General features: G+C 32.7%; 2 protein-coding genes across 2 annotated transcripts; one reads left to right on the forward strand and one right to left on the reverse strand.

Annotated features, from left to right (window-relative positions):
* The first annotated feature begins 3297 nt into the window (after window positions 1-3297).
* LOC134228871 (uncharacterized) lies at window positions 3298-9695 on the forward strand. Its single transcript, XM_062710563.1, has 5 exons — window positions 3298-3340; window positions 3467-3601; window positions 5785-5904; window positions 8271-8441; window positions 9370-9695. The coding sequence occupies exons 1-5, from the start codon at window positions 3298-3300 to the stop codon at window positions 9693-9695; spliced, it is 795 nt and encodes a 264-aa protein (XP_062566547.1).
* Window positions 9696-10973: 1278 nt separating this feature from the next.
* Window positions 10974-14077, reverse strand: LOC134228870 (spondin-1-like). Its single transcript, XM_062710562.1, has 5 exons — window positions 14021-14077; window positions 12396-12524; window positions 12033-12161; window positions 11524-11694; window positions 10974-11035 (listed from the first exon to the last, which is right to left on the reverse strand). The coding sequence occupies exons 1-5, from the start codon at window positions 14055-14057 to the stop codon at window positions 11025-11027; spliced, it is 477 nt and encodes a 158-aa protein (XP_062566546.1). The 5' UTR covers window positions 14058-14077; the 3' UTR covers window positions 10974-11024.
* Between the last annotated feature and the right edge of the window lie 1219 nt (window positions 14078-15296).

A 15296-nucleotide genomic window follows, 5' to 3' on the forward strand; every position in this document is an offset into this window, starting at 1 on the left:
TGTCTTGGTTCAGAACTCACTTGTTCCGGGGCACCAATGCCAGAATCTCTATTTGTTATTGGAGTTGATGATTTCTGTCTCTCTTTTTCCCTCAAACGCATACTTTCATTTGAGAACTCTTTAATTTTCTCTTCAAGATAACTTATCTCTTTCTCAACGTCATCCATGGTTTAAGACCTAAACCTAATGTTTCTGAGAAAAAGTTCTTTAACAAATAATTGTTCTTTTCATAAAAATCACAAGTGGGTTTTAGATCAATTTATCCCACCGCTGTCACCAAAAATTTGTAAAGTGTTTTGTGGGTTCGACCACGGATGAAGTTTTGATAAAGAATTTTCCTTACGTTATTTGACGTATTTCGCTGATTTGTTTAAATATAAGAACAAACACAATCAATAATAATCAACAATACAATGATTTAAACTTATCGTCTATATAATTATAATTTTCCTTAGTTTGTTATCCTCCTATTCCAAGTACTAAGCCCCTGGTCTGACACTATATTTGAGCACTATAGCTCCCAGACCCGTAGTTTCGAACACTGGGTTTCAAACACCCGTTTATAATATTCTATTACTCTTTAATTAACCCGTAAAGATCTATGTTATTCAAATGGTCCGTCTGCAGAACGTTGAGACACCGCAAATGAGAAAACACAAATACCTTACTAATGAGACATCCTCTTCTTATGACGGCTTCCCCACAACTGAACACCGGGACTTGAATGAGCCCGCTTAAATACTTTTCCAAGATTTGCTGAGTCAGATCTTGATCTTCTGAATGTTTGAAACATTGTCTGGAAATAGGAGATAACTTTTGATTGCTAAGACTATTTCAAACCCTGGTTATATAACTATTAACTCGATCAAAGGAATTTCACTACAAAAGTAATGATTATCAGCCGAAAAGTCATTATTTTGCTAGCATACGGTCCAGTGTCGACGCTTTTTCGCCTAGAACCAATGAAATGATTAAGACTTAAATATGGAATGATCACTCTTACATCGCACCTGATCCCAACTCTGATGTTATGGAGATTCGTGTTTGCTCTACTCCGAATTCAAATATCATTTAAAAATCTATTTCACAGGGATGATTTCAAAAAAATATACTCACCAAAAATGATATTAAATTAAAAATTCAAATTTGATAGTTTATCCAAATATAATGTGATATAAGTTTAATCTAATACATTTATTTTTGCATGTACTATCTGTTTTTCTTATATGCTTAGTTTCATGTTGTATGTTTCTCCTGATATTATCTTGTCAAAATGTAACCATATGTAGTGAACAAAATAAAATATCTAACATTGAAAAATTGGATTTTTTCATACCCCCCGCTTGAAAAGTGGGAGGGTTTACTGTAACCGGTATGTCCGTCCGCCTGTCTGTCTGTTACGCTTTGGGGTACCCATCTCTTATCCGAAACTCCTCTGATACCACTGAGTGAAATTCAATGAAATTTTCACAGATTCTTTATTACATATTGCCATTGTGCAACTCCTATTTTACTTTTTGATCCGACACATATTTTGGGTTTCCCGGCCACAGCAAAACATGGACTTTGCCATTTTAACCATGTGGGAGGCGGGGGTATCATTTAGTGAGCTCAGTGCTCACAGTACCTCTAGTTTCATTTTATTTTTCAAACCCAGGACGCTTTTCATACATTATGAATCATTGAAATGTCAACGATGAAGTCATCAGAAACACGTGTGCAGAAAAAAGGGGGAAGCAAGTTAGGAGTCAACAAATTAACCGTCAGAAATAACCGTTTTTCAGATTTGATATTGCATGTGTACTTTAAAAAGTGGGCTTCAAATTTAAGCGGCTTTAGCAGAGACAACAATGCTCTAATTCAAGAATACCGCTGAGAAATTATTTACATATACAACACTCTGAACGGACATGTGCAGGGCAAAGAAGATGGGCGTATATGGCGTGCAATCAGCAGGAATCATTTGTACGAAACATTTATGGTTGAAATGTCCATGATTTGGTTGGCAGAACATAGCTGGTCAGATTCTACAAACATAACCATTGAAGTTTTTTAATTTATTTTGAAATACCTTGTCAGATTGTAACATTTATGACCGTTTTTCCTAGGTGGTACAATAAAATAGTAATGTTTCACAAAGAAATAAACACCTATAAGATTAAAGACATAGATGATAAGTGTACACATGTACATCACAGAATATATAGAAGACTGGAATTGATTTTGCTCTAGAACCAAACTGAACCAGAATTTATCTAATTCAAAATTTTAATACATAATTATAAGTACATAAAATGAAACTAACAAAATTATTTATTGTTTGTATTAAAAGGAAATAATTAACATGCGAGGCTCGAACCAAAAACTTTTCGCATCTGGTGCACTGAACAGTAGCCCATTTTTCTGAGCTATCACCGTTTCACATACAGTATGGGTTTTAAAAGGACAGAGAAACACTACATTTACACAGTTGGATTTTTTGGAAAAAAGTTCTTTTTTATGGTCTCTAGGTCTTCTCTCTCTATTTTTTTTCGAATATAAATTCGTTTCTTTAAATTGAAATGTACATATATAACGTTTCAAAATCATGGAGAGAAGACCCAGAGATAAAAAAAAAAAAGAAAAGAAAAGTGTTTAAAAATGTAGCATTTTGTACAAAAGGTCTGATCTAGCCAATTTTCAAGTTATTTTTTTAGCAAATCAAAATTCATTTTCGTGAAAATATTTTCCTTTCCTATTGCGAAGGAAGCTGATGAACAAATATATGTTAAAATTCCACGTGACATGTTGAAAAAAATTTCACTTTTCAAGTACGCCCAGATTCCTGCCGAATGCCAATCAAAAGCGCCCTCGTTCTTTATGATTACGCCAACAACTCCACACCCACGATTATGATTATGCTTTTAAAATACGCAAAATTATGTGCACGTACAGCATCTTTTGCTGTCAACTATACACTAAAAGAAAAAAATATATAATACATTTTGGTTTTAAAATTTGATCAATCTTAATATGGTGCTCTTCTTCTTAAGAAGATCCATACAGTCAAAAAATGGTCCCAACCACCCAGATCTCTAAAAGGAGCAATGTTTTCATGGCTTTACTCTTATCTTAAGCAAAATGGAATTTCCTGTTCCATAGTAAACCAACGCCGTCTATTGGTCCATTCACGCCCAATAGGACACGTGTCTCAAATGTTATGAAGATTGCAGATAACCTAAATAACTCAATATACAGTTATATATATATATATATAGATATACATAATAAGTTAGCGTTGGGAATCATTAAGTTATTATGAACAAAGGTTTTACTTTTCTGATAGTTCTTGCATATGCAGGTAAGTGATTAAATTGGAATAAGCAAACAAAATTATCAATTAATTACTTTCAATATCTTTAATGAAAATAATTGTTACTGTAGGACGGAATTCAATGATTAATTTTCTGTTTTCTTGACATACAAGGATTGATAACGGATTCCTATGCTGATGTATGCGTGGATAAAATTCCAGACTGTGCAGAGTACACGTTAGATTCCTGTAAACCTCAATACGTAACGTGGGCCTACGAGAATTGTCCAGACTTTTGTGGATTCTGTCGTAAGAAGCATAATTAAATAATTAATAATTAGCTAAAAATAATAAAGGTACATGACTGTATATTATCGGGAGATAGCAAAACATATTTAAGGAAGCTCTTTAAACACTGACAAAATGCTTTTTAAACTTGAACAAAAATAAATCACATAAAGGTGTACATATTTGTACAATTTAGTTTATTTTCAACACAGAGTACCTGCCTTAATTCTGCAGGAAAAATGTTCAAAGAATTCAGAGACACATCCAGTTGTTTAGTTACGTTAGGGAAATTAATTGAAATAATGAATTAAATTACTTATTCTTGGTATAATATAATATTAGGCATATTTTAGTTTATTACAAATTGTGCAATTAATTGTAAATAATCATTTATTTATTTCTATCTCACTTTTAAGGACAGATCACTCTTACAGTAAAAAATTACTCTATAATGTGAACTCTTTAGTGTGCAGTTTTTAGAGCTTCCTTAAAAATGAAGATACTTATACAGTACTAGTGTATATATGCGATTTTGATACGATTAATTTATGGGTAGAAAGGCTTTTTTTGTGTTTTTTACCTGTATGTCTGATTACTGATTCTAGGCAGTATAATCATAAATTATAAATACAGTGCAAATTAACATTTTGAAGATAAGTTTGCATTTCTTTCTGAGGCAACAGGACGTGTTTGTGAAACACTGATGCCCCCGTATGGCAACATAGCGACTTTTCCTAAATGCAAACTCACTGGAATTACAAACCTGAAATAAAAAAGTAGGTCAAAGTTAAAGTGTTATCATAAGTACGGAAATCTATAAGTTCAAGGTCAAAAGATCAAGGTAATTGGTATTCAATGAAAGGTCTTGCCACAAAAAAATACATATATGAAGAATGGAAGCCCTAGCCCTTACCCTTCAAAAATATGGCCAAGGTAGAAATAATAATAAAAAGTAGGTCAAACTTCAAGGTCAAGGTCAACGGGTCAAAAAGTCATGGTATCAAATGAAAGGTCTTGTCGCAAGGCTTAAATATGTAAAGTATGAAAGCATTAGCTATAATCCTTTAAAAGTTATGGTCAAGGTTTGCTTTTAAAAAGTAAGTCAAACTCCAAGGTCATGGTCAAAAGTTCAAAGATTTTGGTACCCAATGAAGGGTATTCTCACAAGCATTACATATGTGAAGTATGAGAGACCTGTCCCTTACTATTCAAAAGGTACGGCCAAACTTACAGTTTTTTCACAAGTTAGGAGACATGATGACCGGTCCTACGGATGAGACCGCGTATAAACCGAGGTCCAGTGTCGCAGTAGGTGCTGGCACAAAAAAAAATCCCTCCCTGTTCAGTGGTCTTGAGTGCCGAGTATAGAACAGAATTTGCAGCTCTCCACTGGAAAGTGGTGGTGTCTCCATATGAGTAAAAAATTCTCGAGAGCTCGAGGGTCTTTAAACAATACACAATCAATCAATCACAAGTACGGAAATCTCCAAGGTCAAGGTAAAAACGTCAAAGTTGTTGGTATCCAATGAAAGGTCTTTCCACAAAAAATACATATGTCACGTACAAATCTCCTTGTATCTACTGTTCAAAAGATATGGCCAAAGTAAAAGTTTGGAATTTTTCTGTAAAAGCTGGTCAAATTCAAAGGTCAAAGTCAAAAGGTCAAATTTGCAGGTACCTAAAGAAATGTCTTGTCACAAGGAATACACTTTTGAAATATATAAGTCATAGCTCCACTAAATTAAAAGTTATGGGCAAGGTTAAAGCTTTTGCTGACAAACAGACAAACAGACAGTTAGACACACAGAGAGACAGATAGAGAGAAAGACAGACAGACAGCTAGACAGACAGACAGACGGACGGACACGACAAAAACTATATACACCTGAAACTTCGTTGACAGGGGCATAAAAAGTTTTACACAAATGAAAGTACTAAATATTTAAATTTCTGTCATAAGAATCAACACAGAAATTACAAAATGCTCTCTTATTGCAAGACTAATAAAAGAATTCCAAAATCACCTTATTTATCAGTGATAAAAATATATATTCACCTAAAGTGTTGATAAAAATTTTGATAAAAATATCTTTTACTTAATATGGAAAGAGTCCGAGTGAATATGATAATGACATAATTAGAAATAGTAATCGAATGATTATATATATTAGTATTTCCAGCTTTTTTTTCTTTCATTTCAATAGGCAAGCAATGCCTAAATAAGAGAAGTGATTGTCATGAATTTGGTAAAACAATGTGCCAGCCACCTTATGAAACCTGGGCAAAGAGGAACTGTGCAGAATACTGCGGTTATTGTGGGGCAGGTACATGTAATGGATACTTTTATAATTATTCATTTTCTAATGTACTGAAAGAAACGCAACAACCTACTTTAGGGGGAAATGATTATATATAGTAAAGAATTTGGAATTCTTAACTGAAAAGTGTAGATATCTTCAATTTTGTAAATATCGGTAATTCAACGGTTGAACGAGTTTCATTACATTACCGTAAGTCAAGTTTGAGTCTGCTTAACAGAAATTAAAAAAAAATGTATGTTTAACAAAACAATTGGTAATATTTTGGAGATTTAAGGGTTTGTAACTATTCATCATAAGTAATGCAACTGTTCATCAAAATAATGCAGCAATATTTAAAAAAAAAAGGAATTCTCCTTTCGTTTCCCCTAGCGATGCTAAGGCTTCCTGAAAATGACTTAAGTAAGCATTTTCATTGCTGTAGCAGGAAAATATTAAAATAAAGGTGATGGAGAGTTGCTGATGCAAAGATTCGCTACATTACGCGTATCATAAGCATTAATGACAGTACCTAGACCAGAGGTCCAAGGTTACTACAATGCGCTAAGTTAGAGAAAATTCGACCTAATCATCTGGAAAACAGGGTTTAAAAATAGCAAAAAAAATTATTTCTTCACTCAAATCTCGATATTGATAAACCTATTGTATCGAAAAAATTAAGCTGCAATTATTGTATAGGATAGTCTTGCATGTTTTAATTGAATGGCCTGGAAGGGGGGGGGGGTTGCAACCACTATTGAAATGACCACCACTATTGAAATAATTATTTCAGTAGTGGTTGATAGTGTATTTTAATTACAAACATAGGTTGCAACCACTATTCAAATACGACCACTATTGAAAGACTTCTTTCAATAGTGGTTGCGAGTACATTTCAATAATAAACATAGGTTGCAACCACTATTGAAATAAGACCACTATTGAAATAATTACTTCAATGGTGGTTAAAAGTGCATTGCAATACCAAACATAGGTTGTAACCACTATTGAAATAATGTTCACTTTTGAAATAAAGATTTCAGTAAAGGTTCTGATTGCAATTCAAAACTTAAAACAAGTTTCAACCACTATTGAAATAATGATCACAATTGCAAAAATGATTCAAATAACTATTTTAATAGTTGCTGATAATTAACCCAATACTAAAACCACATTGCAAAACTTACTGAAATAACTTAACTAACAAAAAAAATACAAGGATTAAAGATTTTTGTGTTCTCCAACATTTTTAATTCATATATTGAGTTAACTATTAAAAGTACGACTACTTGTGACTCATCATTTCAAAAGAAGTTGAAAAAAGTTTCAAAACACCACCACATTTTAATCACAATTGAAATAACACCTACCATTATTATAAACCTAATACTAATTTCCCTAGAAATTTAGCTTTTAATGTAATGACGAGTCGACGTTGGATTTACTATACATATTAGAAGTGTAGGAAACCCCATGAACATGAGCGACAAATTAGTTTGTTTTTTTTTATTCTTTTTGTTAAATAATCATATTTTCATAAGTTTGTACACAAAATTAGCAGTCTTCTTTCATTTTTCTTCAATTTAGTCTAAATATTCTAATGTCTACATCTAGATGTATTTATGATCCTTTCCTTTCAAATCAATGACTAAAATGAACTTTATATTACAATATTATTTCAAAATTGCATATTATTAATTGAGTTTCTGTTGATTTTCGCCAATTCGGCCAGATTCAGCAGGAGCTTGCTTATAATATTTGCATACATCTTTGAAGCGTAGGTAGGTCAGTTACATAAAAAGTGTCCGTGTATTAATTGAAATTTCTACAAAAAAAGGAAAACATAAAACAAACAAGTTATAATATTTTAAACTATATAATAACAGTATGATAAATTTGTTTAATGTGTTAAAAATATAAAATGTGTAATTTATTCTTATATTTGTTTTAATAGTTGAGATACTTCTATAAAGCTTGCAATGTGGTTTTGGTATTAAAATCATTGTCAGCAACTATTAAAATAAGCATTTTAATATCTTTTGGAATCATTGTTTAAAGCACTATTGAAATCAATGTTTCAATCTTTTTTTTTAAATCTATATTTGAATCACTATTGAAATCTTTATTTCAAAATGAACAATAATTCAATAGCGGTTGCAACCTATGTTTGATATGGAAATGTACTCAACCGTTATTGAAATAAATATTTCAACAGTGGTTGTATTTCAATAGTGGTTGCAACCTGTGTTTGCAATTAGAATGTACTCTCAACCACAACTGAAATAAGTATTTCAATAGTGGTCGTATTTCAATAGTGGTTGAAAGCTATGTTTGTTATTGAAATACCCCGCTCTCATTTAAAAGTATCACTCTTCCTTTACGAATGGTTGTAGAATCAAAATGTCTATACAGTCCATGGATAACACTGACACGTTGTTCTAAGTCTTGTGGAACTGGTTTCACCACACAAATAAGAACTCAGCACCACGTTCCCTCTGGTACGCCACTGGCTAAGGATTGTACTGAAGCTTTGTTCAGGAACAAGTCTTGCAACACAAATTCATGTGAGTGACTTGAGGGAAATTATATTTGCGAAAATGTGTTTTTATCTGATTGTGTATTATACTTTGTTCTCAGATTTATTATCCGTTGACTTATTTTATCTTCATTCATTTCAAAATATCCACGTCTTCCACAGTCGTTCTTGTGTTCTCTGAATGGCAAATCCAGAAATCTTGAAAGGGGATGGGGGAGACCACATTGGGGTTTGAGAAAGGACCAGCAGAAACACCCAAAACCATGATTTTTTAAATCTTATGTATATTTTGGACACAAATGGGAGGAGCCTAAGGTCCCTGAGCCCCCAATAACTTCGACAATGCAATTTTTTCGTCAAGCAATATTTTTGACATAGCGTTCATGTCGACTATAACTGAAATTGAGTTGATAAAATGAAATGCAAGGCCACTAAAACTTTGATCAAAATTGTTAGAAGACATCTTTATATCGAGAAAAAAAGGAAAACATTTTCGCATATACCTGTATTACTATTATACATGTTTTGCTATGCTTAAAACAGTTCCTTTGCATGTAATCTGATGCCCATATCCTTTATGATCATATACTGTATTAGTAGAAATTTTAGCTAAACCCAAATGTAGCGATTTTCTCTTAAATATAGGTATTTTGTTTTTAGCGAGATGTATTTTTAGCGATTTTAAAAAGGTCACCAAAGAAGCAATTACAAATAAAACGCAATTAATTTTTAGCGATATTCAGTTTTATAGCGATCTTGGCACCCTCGCTCATAATGCCAAAATTAAATCCTCGCTAAAAATTCTTCTTATACGGTAGATTGTAAAGATTGCTACTTTAAGTAATCATTAATCTAAAATCTTAATTACATGAACATACATTTCAAATCATATTCATTTATTTTTTCTTCGTTTTAAATTGATTTGTTTGAAATATGCAAAAATGTAAACATTTAAGGTAAAGTTCCGGAAACAGTGTTGAATCCAGACCTTGTGACAGTAAAGAACCCGGTTCCTGTGACGGAAAAGACCCCGGTCTTTGTACCTGACCCAGTCATTGATCATGGACCGTTAATACCTAATGTAGACCCCGTAGATGTGGGGGCAGCTGTGGGAACAGCGGGGGCTATTGGGGTAATTGGAGCCCTGCTCACAGAAATACTGCCCGTGTTACCACTCTTTGCTTTTGGAAAACGCTCTACAACCGAGGAGGCGGCTGCTTTTCAAAATCTCATTAAGGAAATTCTAATTATAAATGCTAAAAACAATGATAAATTTATCTAAAGAAATGTATGTGTTTGATTTTTTATTTAATGGTGTTCCATTCAAAGTGTTTACCAATATGGAGACGCAATCATGCACTTGCTGGTGGAAAGCTGCACTGTAAAAAATAACTAGTTAATGTCACGAAGAAAACTAGTAGATTCACTGTCCATACAATCACTACCTTAACAGTAGTTTTACCAGATGTTGGTATATTTACTAGAAAAGATTAGTATAAATTTAGAATTGATGAGTAACTTTCACTAGGTATCTAAGTATCTATACGACCCCCACTCCACAACTCACTATCTTAACCAGTAAACTGAAAGTTTACTAATCACGACCAACGCTTTACGAAACACACTAGTTAAATTCACTAGGTTTTTCTTTCAGTGTGCATATTTTGTCCTTCACTGGGCACTCACCAGCTTTGAGCAGTAAAGAGCAGTAAAGCGTCTTTTTAGTGAGAGCACCTACTGCGACAAGGGAGTTCGTTTTATACGGTCTCATCCTAACGACCTGTTGCATGTCCTGGGGGTGGGTTTTGAACACGCGACATAAGGATCAACTCCTTTCCAGAGCTTGTTAACACTCTAACGACTGCGCCACATGGGTGATGAATTGTAAGTGGGATAAAGAGCTAAAGGATCCATAGAGTCTTGTCCCCATGCTTTTCATATATTACCGTGCTTCGTTTTTAAGATACATAACTTGCACATTACAACTGTTATCTTGCCTACATTCGGATGTTCAAATTTTATCAAACTGTTTATGTATTTCAAGAAAAATGTTAAATTAATCAAAGGCACATATATCTCTTTTATGGTTTAAGCATACAAAAATATTTCTACACGGCAACCACAATCAACCTTTTTTAGACGCAAAGAGTATTGGTGCCAGTGGCAGATCCAGAAATCTTGAAAAATTGGGGGGAAGAGGGGACAAGTATGGATTGGGGTCACCAAAAAATTGATTTATTAAATCTTGTATATATTTTGGACACTAAAGGGGTGACGCCCTCCGTGTCTAAATTCGCCAGTGAGTGCTTAAAAGATAAGACAATCTATTCAATCTTTTGTGTGTCAGTTGTCAGAAAAAGGTCTTATAAGTTAAAAAAAATACTAGACAGTGTGAGGTATGTCATTTATTTGTTTTACAAACAAGGAAAACAAAACATTATAAACATTTTTGAACTTTTTAGAAAAGTTCGTATAACTAAAAAAAAAATTTAAATAGCTTTACTGGACAATACTTAACAATACGATGAAATATGTACATATGAAAAATAGAAAATGATACGTCACAGTGTATGATGAGAAAATAAGAGCGGTGTCAAATGAGGATTCTTTGTTATTTGGGACCTGGAAAGAAAACAGAGATTATAAATGCAAAAATTTAACTGTATAACTTCTTTAAAAATTCCACTTAGATAAAAATTTATCAATTTAATAATTCTTCTACATACTAGTAGTTATCAATGTCTCTTTTTCACTTTTTCTTCATTATTTTGATATATACTAAAGGATAAGAGTAAATTAAGCTTAACACAAAAAAAGAGGGAACATTTCTGTATACTGTTGATTACTTAATTTTCCTCACATCTAATTTCAAGATTTTTATTTGGATTTTATACCGCGTGACAAAATTCTTGAAACGATTTTTGCTCAATATACGCCAGTAGTCTCTAATATTACTGATGTTCACATGAAGGACATTTTCGCAAACAAACAGTTTCGAGTAAAATGTTGCAAAACAAAAATAAAAAATTATTTACAGTGTTTGACATGCAGGCATAGAATTAGTCCATGAAAAGGTCCCATTCTTGTAGATAAGTGCAGTCAGTACTTACATGGGTCAAGTTTACATTCTGTATATCGTTCAAGTTCCTCTTTGCAGTCTTTTGATCCTGGTGTTTTGTCCTTGACCTTTAGAAATGACCTCACTTCCGTTTTGTAGCCACTCCCACAAGTTACGGAACAATCCGAAACCGCCATCCAGTCACTATAGCTACATTGTGCTTCTGAAAAGTACCAAAAAATAAGATTGATAAGGAAAATATTTTACTGTATAAGTAATTGAAACATAAAATAGGTCACTGATATTAGAGTTTTCCAACTAGATCTACCTTCTAACCGTCTTAATTCTTTTTTTTTTTTTTTTTTGATATCTTATTTATTAATGTGACGCTTTCATAATGAGATATTTTAACATATTAAGTTAAAAGTATTTGATCCCTACCCCCTAAAAAAAGCATAAATTAAAAAAAAACGATTGTTGATAAATGCTATTCTAGTACTATATTTCTGTAGTGAACATGATGAATTATAAAGAAAAAAAAGAAGTTTTTAAACGACGTACTTTGTTTACTTTGATCACAAAATCCGCAATATTTGGCACAATTTTGGATCGCCCACGAAACATACGGGGCTTTACAAGCGCTGCTTCCATACTCATCACAATCGGAAATGACGTCATCGCATGGTTTCCCTGCGAAGTGGAGAAATTAGAAACATTGATCAGATCACTTTCAAAGCATTTAAACAAAAGATAACAGAATAATAGTGTTGTTCATAATAAAGTGTGCATATTTTGGTTTGAAAGAGTATGACATAGTAATGGCAAGCAGTGACAAAAAAAATATCTATTTAATATAGGTTTTTAAGAACGCAACTGTGAAAGTAACTCTGTTTTTGTGAAATATTCTGCAAAATTAAAACTCACGACAAAAGCCACAGTATGCTGCACAGTTCTGATACGCCCATAGCCGGTAGGGGGCCTCACAAGCGGTGCTCGTGTACTCACGGCAATCCGGAAGTACGTCATAGCAGGTATCACAAAAGCAATTGGTAACTACAAAAATGGAATTATTATTATTATTATTATTTTTTTTTTTTTTGAGCTATATTTAGGTTTGCGGAAAAAAGGAAATCAGAAAGATTCTTATTAAATGTTTTAAGTAAGTATATGTAGGTTGTCGGCTCACTCACAAATGTTACATGTATGTACATTAGTCAAAATCGCTGTTTTTAGAACTTTGAAACACATTCCAAGTCATTTGCACAAGACAACTCGCTGAAGAAAAAAGGGATTTCATGTACATTTTTTTTCTTGAAGACATATTAAAATAATACCTGCATATACTTTGTCAATTCTCGAATTTTAACTGATTTCTTAATAGTTCTTGCACACGTATGTTTTAATTTCTACTTTCATATGTCCTTAAATTTTAAATAGCCTGTAACAATATTAACGTCTCTATATTCTCATCACAACATTCGAAGTCTATTCAGTGTAATAAAGTCTTAATTTAAAATGTTCGTACATGTTTTAAATATATTATGTAGTTTTTAAGATTTTGGCTACTTTTTGACATTTGCCGTTTAGGTATTCTTTGTATGTTTATATAAATCAACGATATACATGTAGTTACAATAAATATACTTTGGAAAGACATGTTCTTTGGTATTTGATCATTAAGTATTATCTTAATTAATAACTGCTTTCCTTCCGAAATCATGATCCTTTATTCAATTTTCACTGAAAATTGTACTTATCATGTAAAACTTGTTTTCATATTAAACGTCATCATAATTTTGTGATGGATAACTAATAAAATGTGTTATAGATATGAAAAAAGGAAGGATTTGAAAGTAACTTTTATAAATAGATAAGTAGATTATAACGAACTAAAATGTGTGTATACGTAATAAAAATACATTATATTTCGTATTAATATAATTAATCTTAAATCTGTTCATATGTTTCACTACATTGGAGAAAAAAAAAATACGTTTAAGCTATATAGTAAACTATTTTTGAACATAGAATACCGGTACATTTTTTTAAATTAGAGATAACAGAGAAAACACGATGTGTATCATTAATGCCACAGTAACGCAGCTTATTGCGAATATTGATGTCTCTCAAATGCAAGTCATACTCCCTGGTCAAGGTCAAAATGATAGCACCACGAGCAAGCTCTTTCCACAAGGAATACACCTGTAGTACTTAATGTTTAAAAGTAATGACTATGACCAAGGTAAAAGTTTGACTTTTTTTGTAAAATTGGGTCAAACTCCAAGATGACAGTCAAGAGGTCAAATTTAGTGGTACCCAAAGAAAGGTCTTGTCACAAGAAGTATACATCTGTGAAATATTTAATTCATAGTCCTACCCAATCAAAAGCACGGTTATTTTTTTTTTGGATAAACAGACATAAACAGACGGACAGACAGGATAAAATGTATGTCCCCCCTCAAAATTTTTGATTACGGGGGCAGAAAAATAATCAATTTGCAGATATGAAGGTTTCCCAAATAAATCATATAGATTGAAATAATACTTACTAATACAAATCAAGATAACATATGCCAAAATAGCCATGTTTCAGTTCGGGATCGGAATATTAGATGCCAGAAACAATTCTTACTGCGAATCAAAATAAAATCAGGAATTATTTATATACATGTATAAACATGTTGGGATGACCCTCTTATCTCTTAAGTCAGCGACATTAATTTATTTATAATCTGCACAAACATGATCCCAAAGGTCACATTTAGGATTGCCTTTGGTATTTGTCAATAGTGAATAAATGTTATACATGTATCATACTTAAAAGGTTTTTTTGTTAACCCCTTCCCCCTCTTTTTTTCTTATTTTTTTTTTATATCAAGGAAAAGAAAATGCTGCTAAAATATCTTATTTTGACATATTAACTAAATTATGCCTCCAGAAAAGAAACTTACATCTTTAATTTATCCTTGTACATATTTGTTATATTATTTCCTCAAGCTTTAGTCAGCATTCAAAAAGTTTGAAAGTGTGCTTTTCTTTTCGGACACTCTGTAAGTATTTGTGATTTTCCGGGAGCTTCGCCACCTGCCCCCCCCCCCCTCCCCCCAGTGCTTCGCCCGACACCTTCGCCCCCTGTCCCCCACCAGTTTTTCGCCCGGGACCTTCGCCCCCTGTCACCCATTGGGACCTTCGACCGAGGTTCCCTGCAAGGACTTCGCCCGGGACCCGCTTCCCGTTATGATATTCCTCCTGGATAACGGCAACTATATCGGACAGAGGATGCAAGCAAAAAATGGATGTCTGAATCAAGAGACCTATATATACTAACTTGTTTGTTATAAACTGACCTCAAGAACTTGGTAGGAATAAAGAGTTTTCATTGCGCATTTTGAAATAAAATTATTACTTTATATGTCTGTGCTGGATCGGTATAATTATATTTTTTGACCTGTTTCAGTTGTAAATGATGAAAATAATAAGTTTCTAATTTGTTCTAAGTTTCTAAATTCTAAAAAAAAAACTGAGGTGTTTAAAATTCAACTTTTCTACAACTATCCTTATATTCTATACAAATTTTTGTCACTTAAAATCACATTATTGTTGAAATTTGAAAAAAAAAAAAAGGAATAAAAATCTAGTCAGTTTTTAAACTTTTTCATTTTACTTACATAAACATGACTCAAGTGAACATTCTAAAAAAGAAATACCAAAAGTTGGTTTGTATCATCTGTCCTCACGAAGGGGTTATCAAATGTTTATTTCAATGCGGAGAATGTGTCTGCGATTACATCTTCGCTAGCCAAGGGTGACGATCCGCTCCTCTCC

The sequence above is a fragment of the Saccostrea cucullata genome, unplaced genomic scaffold, assembly GCF_032062105.1.
Source record: "Saccostrea cucullata isolate Sc308-1 unplaced genomic scaffold, CSIRO_AGI_Scuc_v1 ctg14866, whole genome shotgun sequence".
Classification (NCBI taxonomy): domain Eukaryota; kingdom Metazoa; phylum Mollusca; class Bivalvia; order Ostreida; family Ostreidae; genus Saccostrea; species Saccostrea cuccullata.